Source organism: Opisthorchis viverrini (genome assembly GCF_000715545.1).
Source record: "Opisthorchis viverrini unplaced genomic scaffold opera_v5_267, whole genome shotgun sequence".
Lineage (NCBI taxonomy): Eukaryota > Metazoa > Platyhelminthes > Trematoda > Opisthorchiida > Opisthorchiidae > Opisthorchis > Opisthorchis viverrini.
The window spans coordinates 505,855-517,262 of NW_008751924.1; the positions used below are offsets into that span (position 1 = coordinate 505,855).

General features: G+C 44.1%; 1 protein-coding gene across 1 annotated transcript in view; it reads left to right on the top strand.

Moving 5' to 3' along the window:
• The window catches only part of T265_09293 (hypothetical protein), a gene marked incomplete at both ends in the record, with an annotated part of 50,805 nt that overhangs the window by 20,796 nt on the left and 18,601 nt on the right, over positions 1-11,408 (top strand). Inside the window, one exon of the mRNA XM_009175321.1 lies at positions 3,558-3,962. Within this exon, the coding sequence (XP_009173585.1) occupies positions 3,558-3,962 (405 nt within the window). The remainder of the gene's footprint in view (positions 1-3,557; positions 3,963-11,408) is intronic.

The window sequence follows — 11,408 nt, forward strand, 5'->3', positions numbered from 1 at the left end:
ACATCCCAGTTTTAGTTCTGCCCTCCTTTAACCTGGGCAGTTAGGGACCGTCGTGACGTTGTAACCCCGCCGAAAACAGTCTTATGTAAATGACAGTGAGTGGTTTGCTGGACTGTAAACATAGAATAAAAAGAACCGCACTAAAATCCTGGTTCGTCCACGTTGAATTGTCAATGAGATTTCGCAATAGTTTATTCCTAATCGTCCATTATTTTTTAGCCCGGGCCTTCAATGCCGGATAATCCTTCTACTGTCGTGCCACATGCGTAGGAGTAATTGTATGTTTTCAAAATAGATTGACTCTTCCTTGCGGAAGGCTGCAGTGCAACCGAGACAGCTATGAAACATGTGAAACACCGCTTGAGTGCTTCCCTGGGATGGCACTGTTAATCCGCTGTCAACCAATGCATGTCTCGGTTTCAAGAAGATGAGTCTTTCACTTTGCAGACAGCAGCACGTGTGATCGTTGCATTACAGTTTGTGTTTCTTCTGGTACCCAAATTTGATCAATATAATCGATCTCTGTGAAGTCATGGCAAATGTGTCGTAATTTTTGTGTGATTTCACTGGTTCATTTGATTGTTGTTGCGTGTTTTGCAACAGTGCATAAAGAGAACATGAGTGGATTGATTATTATCACCACTGAGCACCCTTTGGAACTAGATTCTTCAACGGAGCTTTTCCGTTCAACCTTGCTCTCTGCCTCATAAATGATCAACTTTACTAGTTCAATACGGTTGTTCCTTTTTTTTTTGCACGGCAGCCATACCGATCACGGGAACACAAGTGATAAAGTGCTACCGCCGTATTTTACAGTTATTAGTTGTTAATCATATTGCGACGAATTAATATTCTGGTTGGGGACTTACAACTACCTGCCTGTGAAATACGGACTTCATGTAATTGTCAGGCGTCCATTATCCAGTTCCTTAAGTTTTTTCGGGTTCAAAACTTGTTCAAAGTAAGAGACGTCTTTGAAATCGCGCCTCTTGCTTCCAAGTTTGACTATTATCCGATACAATCATGTAGGTCACTTTATTAGCTGTAAGCGGTGTACCAAGGGTACGTTGTTTTAAGCTGCTACAGTTCCGGCCACCGAAAAATGACAGACCAGGAGGTATATAGTCAGGTATTAAAAGCGATGACATAATCATTTAGTTGGTATTGAGTGAAACCGGTCATTTGGAGAAGCGGGAATCTACGCAGTCAACGCGGTGACTCTGATTTAAGGGGTGTCACTGATTACTTGGCCGAGCTTCATCCGCCAGTGTCATTCACCATTGATGCTCTGAGTCCCAGTGCTCTTGCCCTAGGAGGTGGCAGTTGCCAACCCGACTGAGTTTACTGGTTTATGCTCCCATGGTTTGTTGTCCGGTCGTAGACTGTTTTTATGTCGAGACAATTAGGGAATTCAGATTGCACCTCTTTTCTGTGTTGTCATTTCGATGTGTTACTATCGTGCCACCTGCAGGGTGTACGAGAGTCAAACTGTTGCCAGATCTAGGCACCAGCACATACAGCTTTTGTCCAACCCGTTAGCTATTTCATATTGTGATACCTATCTGGCTGTTCATTGATTTGCATAACACAGCAGGACATATTTTGGCTTATTGGCTCTTCGTTCCGTCCCATTAGTTGCATGGCAAAACAACTCTTTTTTACTATTTAAAAAGAAATACAGCGGCGAACGCATTCGATCGGTATGTGAACCAGTCATATCTATTTCTTCCCTCAAGGCAAGCTGACGGTTTAGCCAAGGGTTTTTGTGTGCCCAAGCTCGTTTGATAATTATCATTGTAGCCTTGCTGTACGCTAACGGTTCCACACAACTGGCTCTCCCGAATGGTCTTTCGGGTTGGGATTATTAGTCCCCATTGTTCATTCAGTCGTGTGTCTAATGGTTAGGATGACATGGTGTTCCCTGTCCGAATTCCTCTAACACATTGCGAATGCATGTTCCTTGTATGGGGAACCGATGTTTTTGGTCAGTGTGTGCGCGCCACTGTTGATGTGTTTCGATACTGTTGGTATCGAGCGCATTTCTGGAACCAGCATTGTGGAGGCGATACTCCCCGTCCCATTTCATTTCCTGTCACAGCACCAACTGGTGAAGCTCCAACTCACCTTTTAATGTCCTAAAGTTGATGAGTGCGATAACGGCTAGGCTAGCGGTGATATCTGCCGACATCCTGCTTTTTCAGGACAGGTCGTCAGCTAACTTTTTTCATCTATCTGTGATGAGTTCGCCATTACTTAGCACCGCGTTTTGGCTTCCTTGAAACGACCCTAGTCCTGTTTCAAGAGTCTTTAGTCTGTATCACTTTCGATACAACCTGGATATTTTCACTGCCTTTTACGGGTGGATTTTATTTCCACAGATGCAAACAGGTGTATATTTTATTTTTGACTTCTCATTGTTGTTTTCGTCAGCAACAAAATTAATTGCACAAAACGTGTTTTTGTGTTGTGTGCATGGTTCACACCCGGTGAGTGCACCGAGACGTGTATCATTTTCGCACAACCAGTGTGACATTTTCGTGGTATCCGTCAAGACTCGCCTACGTGCAGTCGATTGCAGGCAATTCAATCGATGCAGTATACTTCAAAAAATTTAAGTTTTATATTTCGGTGGGCTATGACCATGCTTTTTTCAGGTGGCATGGCAGCTAGGCACTGAAAGGATGTTACAGTCGAATGATACCATGCTTTTTCAGGTGGCATGGCAGCTAGGCACTGAAAGGATGTTACAGTCGAATGATAACAATAATATATAAAATGACTATGAAATTTATTCACATTTTGAGGCTTTATGAGTTCAATTATTGTTGAAGTTGATCACTTACGAAAAATCCGCAGAAATCGGCTAGGTTTCCCACCACCAGTGATTGACTTACGTGCGCTTTCACCACGCCAGATATTGATTCATTGTTGTTTTGCTTTTGAGTGTAATTCACTACCTTAAGCCACGATTTCGAACTTTTATCTGTGTTCCTCAGTTCGCTGTATGCCTGGTTACAACAGATTGACTGCACATCCATTAGTAAGTCAGTGAAATCCCCAGGCAGATGCCTGAAGATGCACATCTCCACCATCCCTTTACTATGGAATGTCGGAATCAATCTATTTATAAACAATATCACGCTGTTGGTGACCTCTATTCAGCTGTTTTTCTTCAGTTTTCCAGGTAAATACTGCGAACAAACGTAATGACAACACAGTGTCCAGTTGAACCGTGACTGGCTGAAGTCTATCGCCCAATGATTTCTGTTTAGCTGGATAGATCTGAATGATGAACATGACAAGTTACTTTCGCGATAATTGTTTTGTTAATGGCAACAACCGGCCTAGGTGGAAATGTTGTCGGCTTGGTTGCGTCGCACACACTTGGGCTGTAACGTCTTCTTGAGCTTTGGAAATGGTCTTGATCGGGAGTTCGCAAGGGTAGTTTCATTTACAGTTTGTACATGCTCGCCTGTCAGTGCCATAGCTCGTTTTCAGCACACGCAATGTCCTTTTATGCACCTTTATTTATATAATTTTGCACTTTTATCATCCAGGACACAGAACTTTTGGTGTCTCATCTTCGAACGGGTAATCCTTGCCCCGGCGATGTTGCATTTGTTGACCTGGCCTCTGCATATCCAACTCCTTCCCCAGTCCCAACCGACTTTGAGACACACCGCGAAAAATCAGGCACAATGAGCATGTATGCCACCCCACATTTACCGTCCAATTTCTATCCGTCAGTCAGCGCCGCAGATTTTGCAGCACTGAAAGAGGCCGGCCTGGTTAAAACAAAAACCGATGAACCAGTCTATTCAGGAACCAGTTCCCTCTACTCCACTGTTTCCGCCATCATCACAAACGGGACTGCTCGTCGGCCAAGTGTTGCCACGTCCGGTGTACACTCTCCACCACACACCTCTGGTATCTTACGTCGACTGTTCTCCCGTCGCAGTCACGTAAGTTTCTTGTATGTCCTTTTAGTACGCTACTGAAAAAAAAACAGAAAAACGCACCATTTACTTTAGTACACAGGTGTTCACGACGCCGGGCGTACAAACAGTTCGAATGCACTCTGACTGTGTAATGTAATGAAAAGTATCTGAACATTCGCCATTATCCATGAAGTAATTGAAAAAATGGTTTACTCAGACCGACTGAACAGTTACAGACTATTGGACAGGGGAGCAAAACTCACATATGCATCTTGTTTGTAAAACTGAATATCCATCCTCTCCTTGAACGCGTCTTTCTGAACGTCCTGGATATTCACTAACTGTTACTCACTTGCAAGCAAATGCTACAGAGCGACTCCACAAATTCCGTAATAGATCTCACTTTTCAAGAGACAAAGCGGATTTACGAGAAAACATACCACGCGCACGCCTCCCCCATCAGTAGTATCACCGCTACACCCTGGTTGTTCGGCACTAACATAACTTGCCAACAAACCTGGGTTGTTTCGTTTTTTGCCCGTTTGTTAAAAAATTAAGTATTTGAACTCGGAGGACAAAACATATTCACTCATAGCAATCTCGTCGTCGTCTAGTTCATGATGAAATGTGGGAATTCCCTGGAAAATTGTATATTTTTAGTGGTGTTATTCCTATGGCGTAGTCGATTCTCCATAAGAGTGCGTTCGAACTCGAACTACCAGGCTGTCTCGTGCAAAACGAGTGGGTTTCTACACCACATGGTACACTCTGTAACTATCGTACGGTATGTACCAGGTAACAACGCTCTGTATTTTGTCGACCACTTTTTGGCATCTTATGTTAAAATGTCGAATGGTATTTAGGTAATCTCAGTGAATTCAAAGTGTCCCGCATGCACTATGTCTAAGCTGGGGTGATCACATTATCCTAGTCCTCGTGCTTTACATTTCCTATCCGTTGTGTCGGTGGAGTGCAACTGGCTCACGTGTCACCATCATCTTTAGACTTTCGTTGGTACATTTTTTCTGTGAGCACGAAGGTTGGTTTTAGTTTCACGCAAAATCGACGGAAATTGTACGACTGTGTCCTAGTTGACCAATAACTAGAACACTCTCTGTCGTTCCTGCAAGTCAGTCTGGTACAAAATGTACCTTCCTTTCCTGACATTAGTGATCTGTTATGACCCATTGGTAGTCTGCGTTTCGTTTGTGTGCCCACCTATTCCTTTCTAGGGAAGAAAGATTGAAGCTTTTTTGCGGGCCGAGTTTTTTTCCATGTCCATTTATGAATTCAAGAAAATTGCAAGAACTGTAGCTTTCTCATTGTTTTATTCAGCAGAACTAGGTCAATCTTTAGCTAGAAAGTAACTGAAGAAAAACATAGTGTGAGCCAAAGCCCATTATTTTTTGTGAAGTGATTCCCTTTTCAAACCAAAACAACCTGCAGCATGCTCTGTTCTTGTCATTTTACTGAACCCTGATCATCATCATCATCGTTGTCAGCTGTAAGGACCGCGTACTTGTCGTACAGCCTAGGAAAGTTAGCAAACTCACCGATGATTTGGAGGGGATGGGGTAGATAGCTGCGGATTGGAAACGGCAGCTGATAAATTGGCGCGTAAACACGGCATTGTCAGTGGACTGTCAAGTGGGGGAATTGGGAAGGAAGCTTTGCATTGAAGGCAATAACTTTGATGCACGAGTGCCATTGAGGGCACGACTGGGCCATGTTGGACAGTATTTCCAACCGTTGATATGGCCCTTCTCGGGGTCCCCATCCAGGTAGATGGTAATGACCAGCGCAGCTAAGTTTGCTGGTACTGGCTTTTATACCTCGCTGCCAAGCCATTGTTTGACCGTCTCCGGCTCGCCCGGTGTTGAACACTGATGAAAGAAAAGAAAGCGTTAAGCTGTAGCACCCTTCCGGTACCTAGCTGCCATGCCACCCGAAGGAAGCATGAGGGCTGGGATACTGCTAGGTTGCCCAAGCCTAGACCGGAGAAGTTGAGAGGCAGAAGTCAGATTCGAACCACAGACCTTTCGGTCAGTAAATTCGCGCTCTAACCACTTGGGCCATCTTGCCCCCTGAACACGGGTGCTGTCGGTGATGATGATTATGATGATGATACGAAAAGACCTCTTCAAGGAAGTCGGTCGACTGGCATACGCAGCACATGGCCAAGCCAGCGCAACCGAAGCAGTGTGATCAGTTCATCTATCGAGGATGAGTCATTTCTTCCGAAAACCATTCTACGTACTTCAGAGTTGCCGATCCGGTGTTCTCACCAGACTCGGGCAATGCTCCGAAGACATCGGCGGTCAAACACTGAGTTTTTTGATGTCCTCAGCGCGCAACGGCCAGGTTGCTGATCCGTATGGAGCGCACTGCAGCATTGTAAACTCGACCCGTGACGGATAAGCTGATCATAATTTATTCAGTAGAAGTTCTGTTTCTGTTGACTTCCCTTAAGGGTGAGACATAGTTCTACAAGCACTCCGAGACGGACTCATCAATTTCACGAATTGTTTGTCTAGAAAACAAGGATTCCTGTCGTTTGTATCGTTTGGCCTGGTGATTGCGAAGTCTCTGTTTAGTCAGTTGGGCTTAGACCCCGTACACGTTAGTTGTTTTCTGTTTCTTTACAATTCTATGGTGCCGAATGCATAATATGTCCTCTTATGCTTCGGAAATTTGTGTAGCATCCCGAAGAAATCATGCGTTCTTTGGGAAAGCGCATTCGAGTAGATTCATGAATGTTCCAGCATTCTTATCCCCATATACTTCGTTTTTCCACTTGGATTTTTCTCATTCTCGGTGTCTTTTATCTGCTTGAATCTCATTCCTCTCATTTTAAGGATGTTTCTGTCATTTTCAATGAAATATTCTTCACTGGTATTTCTTGTTAGCAAATAGCTAATGGCCACTCTGATAACTGTTTTTGTTATTGGGACTGTTGATCGTTTCTCCAAGCTCTAAACCGTGGAATAATGACCCAGCCAACTCTATCCTGATTTATTTTAGTTTTGTGGGCTGATCAGAATTAGTCACGTGACAACCTGCGCGTCAATAAACGGGGTGACCGCTTGAGCGGTTTGTTTATACACTGATGGTCACCTCAATCTGTCTTTCAATGAATATATTTAGCTTGTTTCTCGCTACGGCAAATTTGATGAACAATCTACAGCGAATTTATTCATCTTAACCCTAGATTTGGACAGCCTTATAAGTGATTATCGTTCAAACTACTGCGCACCGTTGACCGGAGAGTACACCCAGATTTGGACATCTTGCTTTGGCTTGATGCCTGTGTTCACCGTAGTTTTCTTAAGTGATAGACTAGTTTCCTCATTAATCATCCCATCTCTCTCACTTTATGTGACTTAAGTTCCCGGAACCGGTCCCTTGGAAAATCGACTCTCCTAAGGCTGTCTCACAGGGTGACCGCTACCGGTCAGACGCACACGTCTCTATCGGGTATACCAACGAACACTGTCCCTTCCGATTGAGCGCCGCACTTGTACGTTCCATCTGGGAACCACCCACTTATGCTGTACTGAGGGCAATAAAACCTCTCCGCCTATCCGATGCCAAAGGATTTTGGCCTTCAACTGTCCCTCTCCACTGACTAGCGTATAGGTATGGTAATTCAAGACTTCCGTCACTGGGGACGAATACGCCTATAGGTCAGTACCAGAATATTCCTTCAGTGGACGGATAAGCAGTCGTTCTATTTCCGCCAAGTAGGTTTTCAGTGATATGTTGATAAGCAGCTGCTGGTGAGAAACGGCACTCGGGGGACGGTGAATCGCTTGTAATAGGTATTGCTCCGGTTAGAGCGGGAATGGGTAAAGTACCATTTGATTTGTCGTTACATGTCGCTCTCACCCTGGTGCGGCCCAAAGACCTCGTGAACTCTCCCCAGTCCCTCCACCCGAAGGAAATTAGTGCTCTATATCGCTGCATACCTCCTTCGGAGTACTTCCTCGGTTGACGAATCTGAAAAACGTCATGAGAAATCAGTGAATGGACCGTTAGTTATCCGTTTCATTGTGTATCATACGGGTCTCCAATCATATCCCCTTCATGAGATTGAGATGGACCAACGTATTCGAGACTGCTTGTGATGAAAAATTTATCTGGATTTGCTCTCGCGACTTTCGGGTCCATTATTATTCGTCCATCTAGGAGTACTGAGCATGACCTAAAACCCATGAATTTACGGTAGTTGTAGCGCACAAGGTCTAGTATTTTTGTTGTATGGCTTCTGGAAGATAAGAAGCGTCCATTTGACCTTCAGTTTCGTGACATTGTTTAGTAAGGTTTTGTGTTACTGGGTAATCACCTGGAAGAGTCAGATTTGGATTACTGGGTCAACCGTTTCGCGCAGAAAAGCGTTGAGCAATCTTAGACGCATCTTTGGACGACAGTTTGTTTTGTCACCATGTAATTTCTGTTTTCGAGTTTATCATTGCTAAGCAGCGCGGATAAGTCTACATCTGAGCACACTGCGGACTGGAGCGGTTTGCTTCACTCGATTTGTCGAGCTGCAGAGCAGTGTTATATTTTCCAACCATTTTATTTCATGGACATGATCTGAATACGATAAGCTAGGGTGCTGCTTGTCATGAAGAATGGAACGAAATCACTGTCTGTCAGAAAGGGCGCTATTGTGGCAATTGAAACTATGGCGTTCTTTTTAGTTCTTTTTTAGTTCCACGTGTGTAGCTTTGGGATAAAGTTTTTTTGTAGCTAGTTTGGGACAGTAGTATCCCTTGTACATTTCCATGGAGGAATTTTCAACCCGAAATTTGACATTTACCACAGATTTGATACACTGATTCAAACACGGAAAAGTGTCACTAATGCAGGAAAGAATCCATGGCAGCGGTTCGGATAAGGAGACGTTGTGCATTAAAATGAGGTTCACCAGTTATTTGACAATTCAAGGGATTATGCAGTTGAAATACGTGATAAAAATTCAGACGTTGGCACATTCTGAGATTACTCTAACTGTGAGGTGCATTGGAAGTCTCTTGGATTCCTTCTATGAAGTTTGAATAAATCCAAAGTGTCTGCTGATCACATAACTAACTACGAGCAATTCAGATGCTTGTTTCAGAACTGAGTTCAGGGTAGACAACCAAAACAGCAGGAACACGCCTGTTTTCAACGACAAACTGATGGTTGACCTGTTTTCGATAAGCACGTAGTCTAGTTGAACATGAGATATCCTGGGGAATTTCATAGTGTTGGTAAAAATTGGGGTGTGTGGGAAAAGAGGTACCAGACCTATTTGGGTCACCAGCAGACATACAACTAGGGTTGTTTGAGTGTCAATGGCGTAAAAAATCTGGTTAAGAAACACTGGCTGGTTTCATACTGACTTCTTGGATGCAATGCGTAACTTACCAATCATTCGGGAACTAGAGGTTGAAGTTCCGAAGCCAAACTCTCAATTCTGGAGAGCAGAATTTCCGCGGACCGTGTGCGAAATGACGAGGTTCACTCTCCAGTGACCTAATAAATCTACCAAACTCGGGTGATGAGTTTAAAACCAAAATGTCCTTCCATATGTTGCCACATATCTCTTTGGATGATACCATCTAACCCTTCCTTTTTCCTTGTATCAGAATGCTTAAGACCCTACGTTCTTTCCGAAGTGCCTTATGACTGAGGTATAAAAGCATAAGGGTCCCATGAAACATCGGCTGTAGTGCAACGTAACGACCTTGACCTGAAGCAGTCAACACTAGCCAGTTCATAGTACTGATGGTGCGGTTTCGTTGTACAAAGAATAAAGTAACTTGTACAGTTGTGCGACACCTTCGATTTTGAAAGCAGTGCCATGTTTTCAACAAGGTCCGAATCCACAGTTGCAATGGCTGCATATCTTGTGCGGATGTCACAGGAAGCTCAATTGGCAGAGTTTGTGTCAGTCGAAACACATTCCCATTGAAACTTGGTGGTAGTTGGGAGGATAGTGCAGTATAGCCATTCCAGTGGACTTCTTGATGGTGACAGAGGTGACATAGATTATGGGGATATTAGGACATCCTGAAGATGTAAACCTGGAATGGTAACTGAATACAAAGGCGCTACCCTTGTTTTCCTCATCAAGGACTGTAATTCATATGTTAAGTTGATTGATCTCAAATAAATCTTGACTCCGTTACGGGCTTCTGATTCGTCTTACAAAAGGTACATCGATTATCGTTTGATAACAAACCATCCGTTTCAGGCGACGGACAGTTGCGTCCAATTCTCGGGTCTTTTCTCATCTTGTATGGGCTCATACTTGGCCGGTTGGATACGTCCGTTTGCATCTACTACCATATGTCATTGTTCCAACGACTTACGTCATCTCACTTCGCTCACTATGCCACCTTCTCGATAGTTTCCAACGAATTCTGCATATGTTTACGTTTTCTCATTACACCACAAAACACTCGTTTCTCATGTTTCCAAGTTGTCCCAAGGATTTTCTTATTATTGGATCTTACTGGATTACGGCTAAGTCAATCACTCTTTTGAATGCGGTTAGTAAACCCGTTCAGTTTGGACATTTTTAGTTCAACAGCTGTTGTTTGAATGGGTGTGGCTCACTCCTCTTATTCAAGCTTGTATTCTCCTCATTTCAGTGGAGTTATCTAGAGTACAATCTGAAATTGGTCCTTCCAATCCATGTGCTACTTCTGTTCGGCGGCTTGTCAGCGGTGTATTGTTGTTTGTTAAATCAGTATCTTCTGTTGGAAACATTTCTTGATTTTCGCATATACATTTCCGCTCCAAAAGTAACGAGATCAATCACCTGTCACAGGTATTCCGATGGCTTGAACTCGCTGTCAATCACTAATTTTGTTTCGTAGTCCGGACACAGGGATGAGGAAGAATTTCCACATCCAACACGCCTTTGATTTGCTCCTAGGATTATGTCGCAGTTGGTTTTGTAACTAATTCTGGTTTGGTAATCCAATGCAGTCCCGCGCTATTCAGCGGTTTTAGTTGCGTACCAGAGGTGGTTCAACTCTAAAATTGTCTGAAGGGTTAGATTTCTGACGTACGACCGGAATACCCGGTAGCTGGTCCCGTATGGGTTCGTTCAATGTGGCCGTCACGAAGAGACTGGACCTTACCGTGGTGTGACGGTTTGCGCACCTCAGCGATCCATTGAGCTATACTGGAGAGTGTCCCGCGACACTCACAGAGTCTCTCATACCAGGTTGGTCAATGGTTAGAGGTCTGACGAACACAGTCTCCTGGCCCTCCAGGTTGGGGGTTGGAACATGTGGCGACTTGTTCCGTAGAAATGGTAATGCATTTGCATTTCCCGCCAAACACCGCTACCTTGCGGTTAGGCTTTTGAGCCAAAGGCTTTGGTTGAGGACCCTAATCGTCCTCCTCCTCCTGTCTAGGTGTGGGCGCCCTGGCAGCATCCCAGCCCACGTACAACCATGAATAGCACATACACAA